Consider the following 18761-nt stretch of genomic DNA (forward strand, 5'->3'; position numbering starts at 1 on the left):
GCCAGTCAGGCCGTTTAACTATACCGAATTATTATTTCATCACTGGCGAATAATTCTTATTGAATATTTAATAATATATTTTTATATTCACACATTTATTCTTGACTGATAATATTAGATATCAGTTATCTCTTTTCAAATATTTTTAATTTAAATTTTAAGCATGATAGGATGTCAATCGCAATGTTGCTATTTGAATTTTAAGTTGGCTTAATTTTAACTGGAATTCAAGATACAAAAATAGTTGTTTAATTTTTCTTGTAATATTATTGAATCTAAAAAGAAAATAGGATGATTAAATTATCATAATCGTCAAAGATTGGTGAGATGACCGATAAGTCTTATGAATAAATGTATAGTTTTTCAAGTTGATCTTAGATCAAACGATAATCGAGATTGAATCAAAGTCACGCATATACAAGTCTTCCTAACATAACATGATTACATCATGATTTGCCCCGATCGATTTTTTACAGAGCTTCCAGATTTCCCGTAGCCGCTTCTGCTTTGAAACTTGAGCAAATGCACTTCTTATATTCGAAGACGTATCGGGCTCCGTCTTGAGCTTGTCACGCGAGTAAACAGCCCAAGCTAATGAAAACAAAACAGTCTCGCAGCCAGCTAAGGTTCCCCACGCGAAAGCAAGAACCTCGGTGGCTGCGCTGGCAAGTCTACAGGAACTGATAACAGACGCTGAAGAAAGGCGGATTACGGATTGAGGATCGTCCCGTAGAGACTCGGTAGACTGCACCCTGCGTTCCTGATTTGCTTATTCAAATATGCCGCTTAACAAAGAGTAATAATTCAAATGGCATTATCTTTCAGCATCACACACATTCAATACGATTAAATACAAACTTCAATATCTGACAATATATGTCACGGCAATAATCATAATAAATAAACGCCAATAATTATTTCGAATTATCACTTTGTTAATTCTAGGTATAAATTATTATAAAAATTAACATTTAACATTTAACAAAATGAGCTCGCAGCGAATGCCAGCTGCGACTTCTCGCATTTCGCGGGTCTTCCCGGAAGTTCGGAAGCGCGAAATTGTTGGCAGCATTGTTGGCAACAACGGGACTCCTAAATTACCATTTCCGACTTCATCAAGTCTACGTGCGGAACTTGCCGTTTCCCACAGATCCGCTCCGTGGGATTTTCTACGCCCAGCAGCACCTTCGCGCTAGCAACACTCCGCATTGATATTAATGTTGCCTCCTTCTCCGTGAATTAATATTAATCGTCGCAGCCCGTATACGTGTTCGCGTTGCGTGCGTGGCGGCGCGAGGCCCCGGAGGCCTGTTCCTCCCGAAAACATTCATCCTTACCGGGCCTTCCGCGTCGTGTGTGTTCAGCCTCCGCGAAAATTCGAGCCGACCATCCACTACGAGTAAGCAAGGGTTGGAAAAGCAACGGGGATGAATACTACTTCCTAGCGGATGGTATGAATTCGTTTTAAGAACTCCCTCGCGCAATTCTCTCGAGTAAAACGCTTGCCGCAGTTTACGACTGTCGGTGCGAATTGCGTGCCATGGTGATATATATAAGATGAACGTAGTAAAATTGGGATATTGGTTTTTCATCCGACTCCAGCGTTTAAAAAATCTACTCGAGAAAATTATTTACTTAGAAAATTATTTGAATTATATGTTTGCGAATTGCATCTGTATGCCTCGAACGAGCAATGCAGACATCTCCGTGAAGACAGCTTTTTCTGTACTGTTTAAAAAAAATTAATACATTGCAAAAACAAAAACGCTTCAGCATATTTTGTGAAACTTATTAAACGTAAAATACTTTGTAAAACAATCACATCGCGACATGAAATTTTTTATTTTATTATATAGCAATCGGAAGTTAAATATTCTAAATCTTGAAAATGATTGCGCGAGTTACGTTGCAATGAGAAACGGAAAGAAGAGAAACGCGCTACGTCAAAGAACAATAAACTTATCGAAATTGTACATTCCGCGCTCATCTCAAAGCCGCGGTTCAGATCTCGTTACTATACAGAATCAACCGTAATCCGTTTCTTGTTCGACGAGTCGTCGCTCACGTGGCGTCGCGTCGCGTGGCTTTGTGGCGCGTATAACCACGTATAACACGCGAGCGCATTACTTTGTTACCAATTATCGTCGACTCGCACGGCGCTATTAATTAAACATAAAATAGATATATATATATATATATCAACGATAGAATGCCGAGACTCGGAACGATGGAAACTCAACTCGGGAAAACCTTCCTGCTTTTTTCCGCGAGTAATTATATCGTTGGTTTAACTGCGCGCGTAATCGAATTATATACACGTATGGGAGAGATCTCTAACCGACGGATTACCGCGGTTCGATGTTACAACGACGAAATAACTCGACGAGCCGAGCCATGAATGATTTAACAAATGAAAAATGTAATTCTGATGGAATGAGAAATAATATTGAGATCACAGAAAATATTTTTCCCGAGTTGATGTTTCCCCGTATAATCTGTTACGTCTGCAGAAACAAAGAAAAATGGGAAAGATAAGAAGTAAAGTACTTGCGATTCCATCTTTCAGTATTTCATTAGAAGCAAATATTATTCCGACAATGCTTGAGAAGTAAAGCTTACGACTAAATATTTCGTTCATATTCAACTTGAAGCGATTTACACGAAAGCTGCGAAAACTTTCTCGTGTTCAATTATAATATCGTGGCAGATTCGTGAAGTATTTTCGTTTCGCCGCGATGCTCGTCGCCTGTTTCGCAAGCAACTCGAGCATCATTACCGCTATAACGCGGATTAATTCCCGATTCGCTGCGCAGCATCCGCTCGCGACAAATCGAGTGAATCATCGTGTAATCGAATCGTAATTAAGTCATTACCGACACAATGGCGGAGAACATTGAACACGTCGCGACAACAAGATGCGGGGTTATATGACGCAAGATTCGTCCTGAGACAAAATTGAGCAGGCAAATGCAATATTGCTCTTTCGAACGTGGTTTCAAACTGCCAATACTAAATTTCCGGAAAACTGGTATGGCATTTTTGTTCGCTGCCGGACGATTGAATCAATTTTTGAATACGCGCGAGTAGGCTCTGATGCATAATCCAAACGAATGAATTTTAAATCCAAACGAACCGCGCCGCGCCGCGCCACGCCGTGCGTTTATGACGATATATATATTATCCTCGGAACGAACCGCGGCCGATTGCTTTTTTTATAAAATTATAACGCGGCGCTGACCATAATATACGCGCGTCACGCGGAAAAGCATCGCAAAATTCGCGGCGAGCTTACATTCGACCGGGACTGGATATAGCGACTGCAAACTAATTTTCGCGGCGTACCAATAAAAAGTCCGTTTAATGGAACACAATCCAAAACGAGTTATTCCTTCTCGCGTTGCATTCGAAATTTCGACTAACCTTCCCACAAATTCTGTTCAAATGAAAAGAAATGCTGGTGAGGTAATTAGAGCGAGCATAATTTAAAAAAATTACCGCCAAAGTATTATTTTAAAGCTTGAATCACATGACAAGTTAGGTATATATCCCCGATATTAAATTGAAATCCAAAACGACCTAAGCCAGTTCTTCGCATCGGACGAATAAATGCAGTCGCCGATACAAGAATTTTCCCTCCAAGCCCCATTCTCCCGGCAGAACGAGACAATTACGTGACTGTCAGTTCGAGCATGATTCATGAGCCGGAAAATACGAGGCAATTTTCATTTTTTATCGTTCGCCATGTGCTCGAGAATCAATCTCGAGGCGACCGTAAAATCGCAGTGCGAGCGAACAGGATTTCCCAGCGATGTTAAGGCAGAAAAAGAAAGGCGGGTTATATATACAATATGTATATATATACAATATGTATATATATATATGTATATATATATATGTATGTGTCCTACCCGATGAAAGTGGCAGAGCACGATTTACGAGCGCCACTAGGTACGATGTGGGCTAAAGTTCGCCGAGTTTATGCTCGACATTAAACGCTTTTACGCTCTACCACCATAAGTCACCCTGCACTCAAAGTACAATGGCATTTGAATGCACTTTATCGATTATGATCCCAAGGGTCGAATTACGGAGGGGGAGACAAGAGATGGAGCGGATCATTCAGTGGACGAGATGCAGGCCACCAGGAGGTGAAACGATCTATAACGAAGTCCGTTATTGCCGCGATTCTTGCGGGAATCTTATGGCGAACGCGGTAAATACGATTCTATAAGGCTGATGAATTATGAATTCGGTATACCGCACCGTGATAAAGCCATTTTATCGTATTCGCCCTCTTTTCCAGACGATTAAATTCGCGTGAAACCTGCAGGGAAGGGGCAAGAACAGGAATATAATGATGTGAAAGCATTGTGTAACACGATCACGATTAATCGATAAAATGCAATGATTCTTACTAGTCTTTACATGGTGCTTATTTTAGTAGTTCGGTCACTCTGTTTATTGCTTATGGTTTTCTATGAGATATAAAAAGTTTTAAGATACAAAAAGTATTAAGATAGTTTCAATATTTATTTTTATAAACCTTAATCATAATTGTTATTTTATTATTTGATGATGAATAAAGAATCTTTAAATTATAATTAGAGTAAAATCGAATCCGTCTTTGTGGGTTTAATAATCACTCTCTACGTTAGATTTGTAAATAATGTATTTAAACGATAAATTTGCAATAAAATTTGTGTGAACTTTTCATGAATTTCTAATCTCATAATTCTTCGACGAGCGTGAAATACGTATGTATCTGTATATCGACCCGCAATATAATTCGCCTTCTATTTCTCGCTTCTCGTTCAGTCCGTCGAGTAATTGTTTACGCGCCACGTCGGACTATCGAACATGACGCACACACGAGCGAGCGTCGACGTACCTGTTGAAAGCTCCAGGTGCGGGCACAGCCAAGGGTCGGACAGAGTGGGCTCTGAACCTGCCCTGCCCGCTAGCTGTTGCTGCCGTTTCTTCCGGGTCATAGTAATTCGATACGTACGCGGAGCGGACGCCTTTTTGCATCGGCGCGCTTGTTTATGCCGCGCACGCCGCCGACATACCGATGGAAAACGGGAAATTGAATAAAGTTCGCAGCGGGAGAGGCGGCCGCACGAAAGCGCGTTCGGGTATATCGAGCGGAATGATATATTTGACAAGGTCCGTATTGATACGTGCATATTACATGCGCGATAGGGGGCCACACGTCGCGCCGCGCTACACCGCGTCGAAGCCTCGACCGTCTGACCATACACGAGCACGTATCACTTACGGCAGTACGATTCTCGACTCATCCCGCCGCGCGCCGCCTCGTCTCTCGAAATCGTGCCCTTTTCTCGTTCTATACTGTCACTGTACATATATATCAATGCTGAAATAAAATTCCAAAAGAAAAGAAAACCAAAGATAGCAGAGACAAAAGATATTTCACGTTACGTTTGATTTATCCCAAACTGTGTTAATTTTTATAGTTTCAAATGACAGTTTGTAATTGATCACCAATAAGAATTCGAATTAATATTTCCGCGAGTCAAATATTACTTTAATATTCTCATAAAATCCTGAAGTCAAATAATGACGTAACAATTATGATTAAGGTTTAAAAAAATGTATACCCGCGAAATCTCACTCCGCGACGATTAAAGATTATCATTCGTGTTCCTTATAATAACGAGTGGGTTCGATTCGGGTGGACCGGAAGCAGCCTTCATGCATCGTGATTCATTTATGAATATGTAGAGGCGCGTGATGGTGGTCAGACACCGGAAAACTCCGGATAGCCTGGGCATGAATATGCTAAGCGTAACGCGTAGTACCGGAGGGCTGAAGTAATTTTTTTTCTCGCTGCATCGATCCTCGCAGTTAAAGTGTGAGCTCTATAGTGAAAAATAATTTCGCAGTTTTATTTGCCTTTTCGTCTCTCCGCCGCACCGGTCGGCCGCACAGTGAAAGCGCTGTTATTCTTCAATTATTCGACATTACGAAGTAGAGGGAACAGATTTGCAAAAATAAAGAGAGTCTTCGCTTTTCTTAATCATGAGTTCGAATTAACTTCAAAAATTAACTCATTTCAGTTTTTATATCTTGTGCACATGCTAAATCAATATAAAAAAATATTATAACCATAAACCATACAATGAAATAAACATAATACTGAACAAATAGTGCTGGAATTGTGCTGAGCAAATTATGGAAGTGACGTGTGACAAAAATCTAAATTACCAACATGCAATTTCGAGATAATTATTTAATGATAAATGTATAAATTATATTTTATCTCTAATACATATTTACTATAATGCAAGGTAATGCAAGTAATGTTTTATTTGTTAAAGAACATAACAAATATTAAAGCGAGCTTGGATCAGATTAAAGGAGAAAAATACAAAGGAGCAAAAGAGCATCGATGTATTATCAATTTTCTCGCGCGCGCGAAAGAAAATGCTGAAGTTATCGAGGCCAGAAGCGTCGGCCGCCGTAGGAAAGCATTAACTTCATCGCTTACAATCTATATTTTCTCTTTTGGCGGGTATACCGGTTACAGAAAATACGATAATTATATTATAAAGAACGAAAAGTTTATTAGTATTTCAGACAGGTATTCCTATTCTATTGCAACTCGATTTAGTGGAGCAGCCGCATTCGCGGAGCAATGAAATTACACGTAATGATATTGAAGCATTATAAAATTGCGTGAGATGCATATTCAATAAAAGGGTATAATCCCAAAATCTGAACCGCGTTGCCATTTAGATCTGAGTGTTATATGCACCAAGAGAGAAAGCCATAAAAATTTAAAAAATGTATAATTTCTAATTATTCGGTGAATTGCTGGACGCAAAGTTTAAATTTGTTAATTTTCTCTTAGTTTTTCAAATATATATATTCTCTTTTAATATTTTAATATAAAATAAAACCAATTCCATTTATTCTTTCTTTTAACTGTGACTTCTCGAAAATGAATTTTTAGCAGATGTAATTTTGCTCAACGTAAGTTCATATAGCCACTGTAGATCTATTATTTTTACGTAAATGCGAGAAGAAGCCTCTTTAACTTCAACGAAAACAATGAATCGACCGCCAGAGTAATTCTAACAATCAGTCGGAGCTAGTTTTAGGAAACGAATACGTTCGTTTGGCAGAAACGGGCACAGGGAAAAATGAGTTTTCGATACGGAGCATAATTCCTGGCCGCGCCCACATCGGCAGAACCCTTTGCCTTCGCCGAAAAGTATCCGCGACGTCAACGTTCCCTTCGTTACGACTGCTCGTCACGCAGACCGTTCTTCGGATATGGAAACCGAAAATTACGAGCGCGGGTAAAGTTCGGCCTTTATCTCAGGCTTTTATTACATCGGCTGTCAGACCGTACGGTGTGTGTGGGAGAACGCGTGCCGCGGAAACACGTGCGATTTAACTCGCGACGACTATAATTGCGCGCTGCACTTTACGGCTGGTCGTCACGCTGATGTCATTGATTCCCTGAGAGAATTACCCTTCCCTCTTTTTTTAATGTTTATTGCACGACGCCTGCGACGCCGTTGCTTATAATTTTCCAGCAAATCGCGGCGGCTGGATAATCGTTCCTTTAATCGGGAAACAAACCGGCCATTGTCGCTCACGAAAATTTGTCCGGCCGGCTTGATTATTCACTTTTTTCGGTGTTTCGCGAGATATCACCGCGGAAAACACACGATATCGTCGGGGCAGAGCGATAATTACGCACGCGTGTAAACGACTTGTCGTCACGCGAATCGTACATTAATCCGTCGTTCTGGCCGAGAGAAAAGAAACTCACCCGCTCAGAAAAATAGGAATGTACATTTTATTATAATTACGCGAGCGAGATACAATCGCACATTGCTGGATGTCATGGCCTATTTATGTCGCACTGTACTTAATATCGATAACAGTAATTCGTCTGATAAAATACAGTAATACACGATTGCAGTCTTGCATTCAACTGCATGTTAGCTAAGCACAACATTTTTCACTTTCCAATGAATTTTACATGCTTATTTATTTCTTAATTAATTCTTGTTAAATATTGAAGTGCAAGTTGAGTGTTTTAATTATTTGATCAAGAAACGCGAGGAGCAAAGAGCAGCACTTTTTCGCCTCGCAAGCGCGACTGGATATATTCGTCGGAAGCGAGCATTCAAATTCAGACGTTTCTTAACCCTCGTACGCGTGATTTCGATACGTTATCCCTGCCCGATAGACGGCAATCGTCGTGTCTTCGTCGCCGAGATTTATTACACCGCGGCTTTAGGCAGAAGCGAGCAATTTACATTCCCCGCTACATACGTACGTTCGGTTTCTGCGGCTCGACGGTATATCCAAACGTCGAGACGTCTCCCCGACTGCTATGCTCCTCGTCGAAATTACCAGGGATTACGTACGGAGGAATTGCCTGACGTGCAGTATAGTGACGACGAAATGGTATACTCACGGCACGCTATTTAGACACTGTGATTATTATTAGCGATTATTACCAAGGCAAATGGTATTAGAAGAAGACATTTAAGTCGTGTTATGTAAGTTCCCTAATACAATATAATTAGACATTTGTTGCTTTTTTAATAATAGATTACAGATAAATATTAATTTAGAAGTAATTAATTACGATACGTTCTAATTATTACATAGGATATGTTTCTTTCTCGCTTGAAAATCTATCGAGAATTTCTGTTTTATTTAGTAAAGTATTAGTGATAATTAGGAAGTACATTTTAAAAATAAGGTATAAAATGTTTTATTTTATCGTATCTCGATACGCCTATTTTGATTATCCTAAGATCAACGTCTAAAATTTCACAGAAGACCGAGTGAGTGGTGTCTAATGGATCCCCCACCGACCTCTATCGTTCAAAAGATGTTGAGATCCTTCAAAGGATCCGCTAGTACCAAGTCTTATTTGCATTCAAGATTGCGAAGGATCGTGTACAGCGTGATTCTTGGTCCTTTTTGGCCTGTACGATGATGCAAACGTCGGTCGTTACTAGTCTTTTTGTGGGACGGTAATTGGGTCAGCGGGGTTAGACACAAGAAAACGGATGATGGACGAAGAAACGAGAATATTCGATATAGAGGAGAGGCAGAGGACAAGGCTGACGAAGACTGACTTCTCGTCGAAACGAAGTGGCCTGAAATTAGTTTACCTTTGGAAACCAATTTCTTTCTCTTTCGTTGCCCTCCACCCGCCTGCCACTTCCTGTCTGACATAAGAGCGATTTTTCTCCTGCGAGAGGAGGGGCTCGCTCCGACGAGTAACGAGAGACGAAATTGCCGAAGGGAGGAAAAAATAATAAATGAACGGTACGGGACGAAAAGATCAATGCCTGATAATACGATAAGTAATACAGTCGTTCTTCTTTCCTCTTCGCGTTTATGCACTGAATTGTACGAGCAATATAAATGCCTAACATCACGTGCAATACGCTCGTGTTAATAGCCCGCACGCTAAATACAATCTATACCTAGTATGATGTTGCACTCTGTGAAAATATAGAAACACATGTGATCGAATCTATTTTATCGCGACAAGTAGAAAACGAGGCACGCGACGAGTGTCGCCTTCTAAAATGGCCTTCTTAAGCGGCATTCGACAGTTTCATGCAAGAGAAAATTAGCAACATTATTAATTTATAAAGCTGTATAATTTAAAGTGAGGCTTTCTGCTTATTAGGACAGATCTACCTCATTTGAAAAATCAATACGTAAATATCATACTTGCATATTGCTGAAGAAAATATAATAATATGAAATAAATGGAAAATAAGGAGCTGTTATGCTTAGAATTAATAAATTTTGACATTTTTTGCTTATTACTTTTGCCGTTTCACCGTTTCACCAATCCACCATTTCACTCCAAATACACATACGTGATATACGCATTTCCAGATCCACATATACATTTACATTTGATATCGATGTGTACACGAGAACATTGGATTATCGCGATAAAAGTTAAAGCGGATTTGCGCGTATCCGCCCTCGTAAGTTGTGGAATGTATCAAGTGTTTCTGATTTGCCCGGGAAGAAGGAAGGCAGAAAGGGAGAAGAAGGCAGAAACTGGTGGAAGTTGGTGGCTCGAGGAAATTTATGACTGTCATACTTTACGGTACGTCAAGCTGTGTTCCTTACGGCCCGACTGCTATAATCTAGGCACTTAGCATCTTAGAGTTTAAAACGCGATACTTTCTAGCTCGAAGAAACGCTCTCTTCGCCATTTATTTTATATATTTGCGCCATATATTTTGCGATCGTTCGAAAACTACAACCTTTCCTCGTCAACTGCTGTAAAATTATTTTGCTGTAAAAATGTTGTACCTTTCTAACAAATGAAGGCGACGTTCGATAATTCCATCAATTATCGTAAATTCGCGAGTGTTTATCTTTACCGCGGTATCAACAACCGGAAAATATTAGAAATGTAAGTCGAGCAACCGGATAGAGAAGGGCCGGACGCGACGATCAACAAGAATAAGTGAGGTAGATATTATAAGTAACTGGGCAAGCTATGAGTCAAGCCGAGCATTTCAAATTGTTCCTTTTCACGTCGCTTGACGCCGCGATATTAAGCGTACGTACATGTACAGCCGCCATTATCCAGCCATTACAACGTCACACCGTTGTACCAGCGTACACCGCGAGCGCGACGCTCGGTCCGGGCTAAAGTAGCGTGCGGCACGCTTCTGCTATACCCGCTATCGCTACTTGACTGACAACCCTAACTGACGCAGGACCCCTTTGCACAAGCCAGCCAGCCAGCGAGCCGGTCCGCTTAACCAACCCTCTACCGTCGTCGCCGCCGCCACCGTCACCGCCGCCACCGCCGCACTGCCGTCTTCCCTTCCCGTGCACTTTACTCTGTTCACCCGCGGCTTTGTTAGCGAGACGACCACGGAAGTATTGCGTTACCCTGTGTACAGGTACGCTCTTGTCGTGTGCCACGTCGCGGTGCCTGCATACTGAATCGCGAAATTTTGCCCGACCGAGATAAGGTGTATGCCGAGGCGCACACTAGCGAAGGGGACTAGCAAAGAAATAGAGTTCTTAGGCTATAAGGCAGGAAACATGTAAGCTTTTAACATTGTAAAAGTGCGCATAGATTAGTTCGTGGAAAGTAAATTGTATTCTGATGCTAATGCAGCTTGGTTGATAAATAATTTCTCAAGATTGAATTTACAAGCTTTGTAAAATCTTGTTTGCGGTAAACACGTGAAAAATTATATGGTGAAACAGAAAGATTATACAAGAAAAGTCATTTTAAATTAACGTAGAAACGCATATCTAAAATTCATCTGTTGATTATATTACGACGTTAATAAATAATTTCTTTCATGTTATTAACGTTCGAGGAAGATCAACTCGAGAAATATAAAAATTTTCTCCCGAATTGACTTCTGATCGCCAGGGCACGGGATTATACTCGTGTCATCCCGTAGATGTTTCATCGTCGGGGAAAATTCGACGCTGATGGGATTGCATTCGCCACGTCTCGCGAAAATCAAATTTGTCGGTAGTACACCCTTTTGCGAGGGGTGAAATACCTCTGACCCATTTCATGACGTAAATTTTGTTCGAATCGCCCGGAGGTCTTCACGGTGTAAATTCCTTAACGGCCGAGTCAGAAACTTTAGCCCCTTGTAATTTGCCCTGAGGCCGGACATTTAGATGGTTTTAGCGATACCAAGCTATAAATATGCGTCGGATTATATGTCAGTATATAATCGCGATGTAAGCAGCGTATTTAAAAAAAATATTTATTTACTTTATAAAGATACCGTTTGTCTTTCATAACGCAATACCATTTCTATAATAACTTTATAAAATTTGCACATCAGTTATATCAATAACACTAATAAAATTGGCTGAGAAAAATATAGAGACGTAAGCTTTCTCTAATAATAATAAAAATATATATAAATATAAAACATATTCATTTCTCCCACTTCCTCTTCCGCATACTAAACTTAATTAATTAATTAATCTAACGTGTGTTTGCGTGACACATTTCTTTTCCTGTCTACGAGAGATACGACCAGTTTACATGCGAGATCGGTTAGTGCGCGTTAGAGGCCGAATGTCGAGATTACCCCGGGGCGACTGTCGAGAAGATTACTATAGTTTTAACGAAGATCGAGTTTGTGCTGATAACTACTCCCTTTGAATGACGATTACTTAAATAAATCGCGTTCAGCGAATAATCTTCGGTTAAAGAGCGCGCAATCGCTGGCTCGCGGGGCTCTTTGATGATATTCGTTGTCGAAGTTAAATCCCCTCGGGTCTTCGCTTCTCGTCTCTTACAAACGAAGGCCACACGACGCCAGACTGCGGAGCACCGCAGTGCGCCTTGTTGGAAACCGAAGTTGAGACACACTCCAGTTTCAACAATTAGTTTCTGTCATTCGCGTCTCTCGTGACGCAGGCTCACGTGAAAGCGCTTTGCGATTCGCCAATCAGATCTCGTTCATAACAACCAATATCCCTAGGGCGCTATCAGAGAAAGAAGAGCGTAATCTAATTCTCGATCAATTTCGTTCACGCAGTATCAAAGCTAAAATGTCAAGTTATACTGAAAATAATGATGCAATACAGTAAATCATGATAGATGAAAGCAACTATTGTAAATTATTGTGAAATTCTCTTTCATTGATAGCTAGATTATTTAAATATTTTTGCTACTGTGATAATAGAAACAAATATTTCAATCTATGTACATTAATTTATTATTGCTCAAAATGAATTAGAATCAATCATACTACTACAATCTCACATTTTTGTATTCAAAACTTTTGAACTCTTTAATCAGCCTCTTATAAACCGAGGCATATATGAGTCGCTTTTGACATAAAGCCACGAAGCCACGCGTCATATCCCCACAGATATTTCAATCTATTGTAATTATCTTCAGTATCGTTATTGTTACAGAAGAGATCTGAAGTTTGTTATAAAGTTATTATCAATCTCAGCACTTTGCATCAACTTATTTAATCTTACATAATAGGATACAACACGCGGCTATACAACGTATAGAATGCACAGCTTAGATTGCTATCAAACCTTACAAGTTGCCTATCTGTAGCACTAAACCGCTACCGGCATAGTTTTGTTGGCTCTCCAATGTTCAGTAATTATTATTAGGGATCATTACGGAACTTTTGACGGGCATGGAGCAGCACATAGCACCGTTGATATTCAAATGTGTATTTGTATAACTTCGTATTAGGCTAAATGGCAATTTCGCTTTGCGCGAATGTCGAATCAAAACTATAAACTCTTGGCATATGGCTCGACTGGGATTACCGTGCAGATTACATATTCCCTTATGCAGAATATACATATGTGTTATAGCAAAAGCGACAAATCGTCATAATCTTATTAAATATCAATTGAGTTTAAAGTCCAGTGTAACATTCATTTAAATTTTTCGTTAATTAATTTTCTATAATTGAAACAGTCTATATTACTGTACGTAATTTCGCATACAATACATTATACTAAGTTTTCGTAGTTGTATTCTCTTCATTTTTATTCTGATACATCTTCTTTTATTGTTAACTTTCCATTTCTTAAGCGCATATAATTTCACACTTTTGAATGTCATTCTCAATTTATGAAGTGATTTACAACGGCGTCCTGCTTCACGTTATATCGTTCGTCGCATTACGTTATTTATCGCCAACAGGCGAATCAATCATCGCTTGATTTTATCGTGCAGACGATGACCCGGTCGTGGGTCAGACGAGAATTTATGTGGAACTTTACGCGACATATCGCTCATTTATAAGCACCGAACATGCCGCGCCATATATGATCGTAAATTGGCAGATAATACCTCCGAGGATGAGTGCCATCATAAAACACTTGTATGTTGTAACCTAACGTGTACGCGTAAGGCGTCGGTTCAAACGTTAAAGAATTATAACGCGCTACTTCCGTCGCAGGTAGCATTTCCGGTAGCATCGTCTGAGCGCCTGTATATGCATCACATGCATGAACAATATTATTTAATAGCCCATTACTTTTGCAATGATTAATAAAATAATTTTATTAAGTAAATTTGCATTTTGTCCATATCACAAAAATGTGAGCACTAAATCCTACTTTTAATAATAAGAATGCAATTAATTTAAAATATTAATGTATATGTGTGTGTAACTAAAAAATTTACACAAAAGAAAATAGAGAGATACCGGCGAACATTTTCAAAACGGATTTAATGTCCAATTTGTAAAAGCACTTGAGCGCAATGAGTAAGTTACTCGTTGGATTAAGTCCTTAATAAATCTTGGAGAGATCTCTATGATCACTCGCGCGTTGATCACAGTTTATCGCCGAGCTTTCGTCCGAATCAGTTACATGTTTCAGGCCGGACCGCGAACTAATTAATTCCAACGTACCAGCGCGTAAACCTGAATTCATAGCCCGTGGAGAGGACGCATAAATTCGGGTAGAGCGGCGGTAAAATCCCCTTCCCCGCCGTTCCGTTTCGAGGACTGTACGTACTTAGACGAACTTTGACGGTTACGAGGCAGGCTTACCGGAGGCCTCCGTCCCGAAATGTAATTTTCAGGCACTTTATTGCGGTACGTGGAAGTCTATCAAACATTGGGACTCTCGAACATGATGAAGGTCGCTCTCTCCGTGGAAGCATCCTTAAAATTTCCCTTCAATGTTACGAGCAAGAAAGAAAGAATGTAAAAAAAAAGAACAATGGATATCAATTAAATCAAAATCGTATTGCAATTAAAATTAACCAAGCGTTGCAGTAATAGTTTGATAACCATGCATTGCATTGTACATCAATTTATAATAGAATTAATGAAAAATTCAGCATAGCCATTTTCAATTTTGCCATGCAATATGTGTTATATGAGATAGTTTTATATTCTGCTCGATAATTGATTGTGCATACCACAAAAACTACATTCTTTGACAAAAAAACCGATATTACTTATTTCCATAATAAATTGTTACGATAATATTTAAAAAAATGTATCTCCGCTCTTTTTCCTAGATTTACAAAAAAATGGCATTGCATATAAAAATATTAAAAATATATTGTTAAAATTTCGTATATTATTTGTCGGAAGGTATTATCTTATCGTGTTAACAAAAATCTCCGTAACAATTAAGAACCTAAATAAAATATTCATAATGTTTTACAGATTTTACATGCAACGTCTTCTCACAAACGTTTGAATTCAATTTGTTGCAAAACTATTTCTTTGGATTTAAACGCCATTTTCTTGTTAATCCAGAACTTCACGCTGCAAATTGCTGCGCGTAATGGCCGTAACGCGTTGCGAACCGGAGCTGGTTTGGTGCAAAGTGTCCTTCGCCAGCTTCGAGGACCCGAGACCGATCCTCCTCCGGCCGGGCCCGTTCGAGCGGAATTGATATCCCCCCTCGAAATCAGCTTCGTAACGAAATACCGGGTAGCTGCGGGCAAGCACGTAGGACCACCTCGCAGATAGCCAGGTCTCAGGGAACGAATAGGACAGAGGTCGTCGACTCACCTTCGAGTAGGACACCCTTCCTCGCGAAAGGGTGAAGGGCACTGAAGAGGCCCGTGCGATCAATGCATGCAGAAGTTCCTCCAACAAGACCGTCGAGGGAGCCGTTTTATTTCCGGTCGCTCGATCAGTAGCGCTCCGGTCTTTTCGCGAAACTATTATCTACGTGGCGGAGAGACGCACAAGAGGCGACAAGGATGCCGAGGAGACGGCGGGGTTGTCGTTCGGGCGGTTGGGGGACAGAAACAAAAAAGGCGCGGTATCTGTTTTTGTACCTGTGTGCCGTCGTAAGGGACGGGGGAGTTTCCGCATGCAAGAGATAGGACGTGCACCGCAATCTGAACGAAATCTCCAAACCCAATTTCCTGGACAGACAGACAGACGGACAGACGAGCGAGCCGGCGCGAGCAAATCGTGGACCGCTCTCGCGGTACCGACAACATCGATCTGGGTGCACCGGGACCGGATGTGGCTTTAATAATGCATCGCCGTGACTTCGCGCGGACGAACGCGTGCGCCGCGTCTTATCGGTCGGGACGTTAGAGTTCGCTTAAATCACGCGCGAGCGTAAAATATGGTGTAAATCTTTAGATAAAAATAATTGAGGAGTTCGCGGGAAGAACAACTTAATATCGATTAAATTATTCTTTTTTATCTTCGTTTTTCTAGTTTATATTGTGCTTAATTGTATTAATACAAAATATTATTTCCCAAAAGTACGCTATGTGAATTTATAAAATAATTAATTACCACAGTATTTTTGTACCGCGATAATATAATTATTATAATTCATTGTATAGTGACGTAAAACACTAGTGACTATTTAAATTCTGAAAGTATGAATATATTAACAATAAAGATAAAATTTCAAAAAATTAAGTTATTGAAAAAAAATCAAATAAATCGTATAATAATTCAGATGCAAGAAAAAATATATGAATTGCCATTGAAAAATTAACAATGCTGAACTTCCGAAAAATCCGAAAATGCTGAAGGCTACAGATAAATGGGGTCGCAGGTCGTCAACATATATGGTTTTTAATAAAGCAGCAACTTGTTTGCCAGAATGCTCAACTGCTCGCTCGACATTTTGCGAGCAATATTCGATTTCACGAGTGACCGGCAAATATCTTCTCGCATATTTGGATACACGCGTTACTCCGCTATTACATTACCCGACGTCCATTGTGGCTCGAATATCGTAATTGAATGTCATGCGTTCGGCATTTTTAAGCTATGATTGTTAACTACTCGCTCATTTTTACCGATGATAAATTAATTCTTTTGAGATTCGTGCGGTAAAAATTATAACTTCGTATTAAAAATTCAAAGAGTATGTGTATCCACGCACATATATTCATAATAATAATAATAATTAAAAAAAATTCAAAGCGCAATATAAAAATTTCAATTAAATTTGTGCGTATGAAACATAATTATATATATTATATAACTTAATTGTATATTATATAACTGGCATAATCTCGCGCGGATAATAATGAAATATTATACACATTATCCTATTGTTATTTCTACACTAATTACCGCATTAATCATGGCATTTACATAAAATAATTGACAGAGGCATCACGGAAGGTTGATACAACTGTGACTGTTTTATTAAATGCAATTTTGTTTGAATAATTCTGTGTGCATTTAGTAAGTATCGTGGCTCGTTCAATGACCGATCGGATAACGTGGGTCAAAGTAATTTTAGACCTGACGTTCACTTAACGTGGAACTGTCTATCAGATAATTTTGATGAGCGTATTATTCAAGAGCAGAGCTAATTTATTATGCAATATTAACCTATTGAAGCGGAATCAGCAAACACTTAAGTGAGAGGAAAGCTTTATTTTTAGTCACCAAATGTAATCTGCTGTCTATCCGCTCTATCCAATTGGCTGTCTATCCAAAACTAATTCAATTTCACAATAATTAACAAGTTTATCGTTAACAGTAATGTCCCGCACTCACGGTTGAAGAGTTATATTTACGCTTGCAATACTAAATAGATAATGCGATTAATTTTACTAAAACAGGATATTATTACATATTTTAGATAAGATATCGACGAAGAGTAAAATAAAAAATATATTTTTCTACATAATTTTTTAAGAAAACGCAATATTTATATAATGTATTATCAAATAAGTCGGAATCATTTTGCTGGCATAATGTATTTCAGATTTAACATTTAATCAATTTAAAATCCTACCATTGATTTTAAAATAAAAATAAAAATTTAATTGCACTCTCTGTATGTTATTCAGGTAAAAGTTATGCTAAGGGTATCACCCGGAGACGGAGGTAGCTTCTTCAACGCGGATAAACGCAAGAAGCAAGTTACATTAGTGGATCCAGCATCTGGGCAATCTTCATCGGCAGAAGATCGACGGCCTACTGTGGCGGCGCCGAAGATGTTCGCGTTCGACGCCATCTTTACCGAGGAAGACTCTCAAGTAAGTTGATATATAAGATTATATAAATATAGGACAATGTCTCTGATTGTTTTATTATTTTATCAAACGGATTCAGAGAACAATTAATTAAATTATTCAAATGATCTGTTTGGTAGAGCTCCAGAAAGAGATTTGCAGAGGCATTTGACCTAGTATTACTTTTACGTATAACATTATTCGAAAAAGTTTGATTTTTACTTTGCTTTTAACCCTTTAATGTATTTCAACGTTAACCATTTAATTTCAATGCGAGCATGAATCTTACACGTTCTCCAATATACGCACTCGGTACAGATACTTATCAAAGTTACAAAAAAGTACCTGAAATACTTTGCCATGAGATTAAATTGACATCGGACGGGACTTAATTTCTGCCACTCACAACTCCGTTAACGTTTAAATTTCAAATGGCACTCAAACGCGGCGCAACGAACAAAGCGGCACTTATAACGAGCGCGTTTAAGATCGCTCGATAGTCAGAATCTGCACGCGCACGCGAGAGAGAAAGACCAGGGATCTTGAGTCAATGACGTCTTCGTCAGCCAGCTGTTCCGGAGTAGTAAGTAGCAACAGTCCTCAATGCTACTTGAGGACTCTCTCCTTCACTCGCTCGATTTGTTCCCACTCCGGAAAATTCTCGCTCCTCCCAGCTTGATTCCTCGAAGGCCGCTAGCCGGCTCGATTCTTCGGAATTCGTGAGAAGGAGAGCGCTAGCTGGAGAGAAAACTCGAGAAAGTTTGCGAGAAATAAAAGAGAGGGAGAGAGTCGCGGA

The 18761-nt window shown here is 39.5% G+C and overlaps 1 protein-coding gene across 4 annotated transcripts in view; it reads left to right on the plus strand.

Annotated features, from left to right (window-relative positions):
* Window positions 1-18761, plus strand: part of LOC139817564 (uncharacterized) — a 325316-nt gene that overhangs the window by 269736 nt on the left and 36819 nt on the right. For all 4 annotated transcript variants that reach the window (XR_011733273.1, XM_071785773.1, XM_071785766.1 and 1 more), the window contains one exon: window positions 17801-17989. Coding sequence is in view for 3 of the 4 variants with exons in the window: in XM_071785773.1 (XP_071641874.1) it covers window positions 17801-17989 (189 nt within the window). In the remaining variant the exon portion in view is untranslated. The remainder of the gene's footprint in view (window positions 1-17800; window positions 17990-18761) is intronic.

This window comes from Temnothorax longispinosus, chromosome 1, assembly GCF_030848805.1.
Source record: "Temnothorax longispinosus isolate EJ_2023e chromosome 1, Tlon_JGU_v1, whole genome shotgun sequence".
Lineage (NCBI taxonomy): Eukaryota > Metazoa > Arthropoda > Insecta > Hymenoptera > Formicidae > Temnothorax > Temnothorax longispinosus.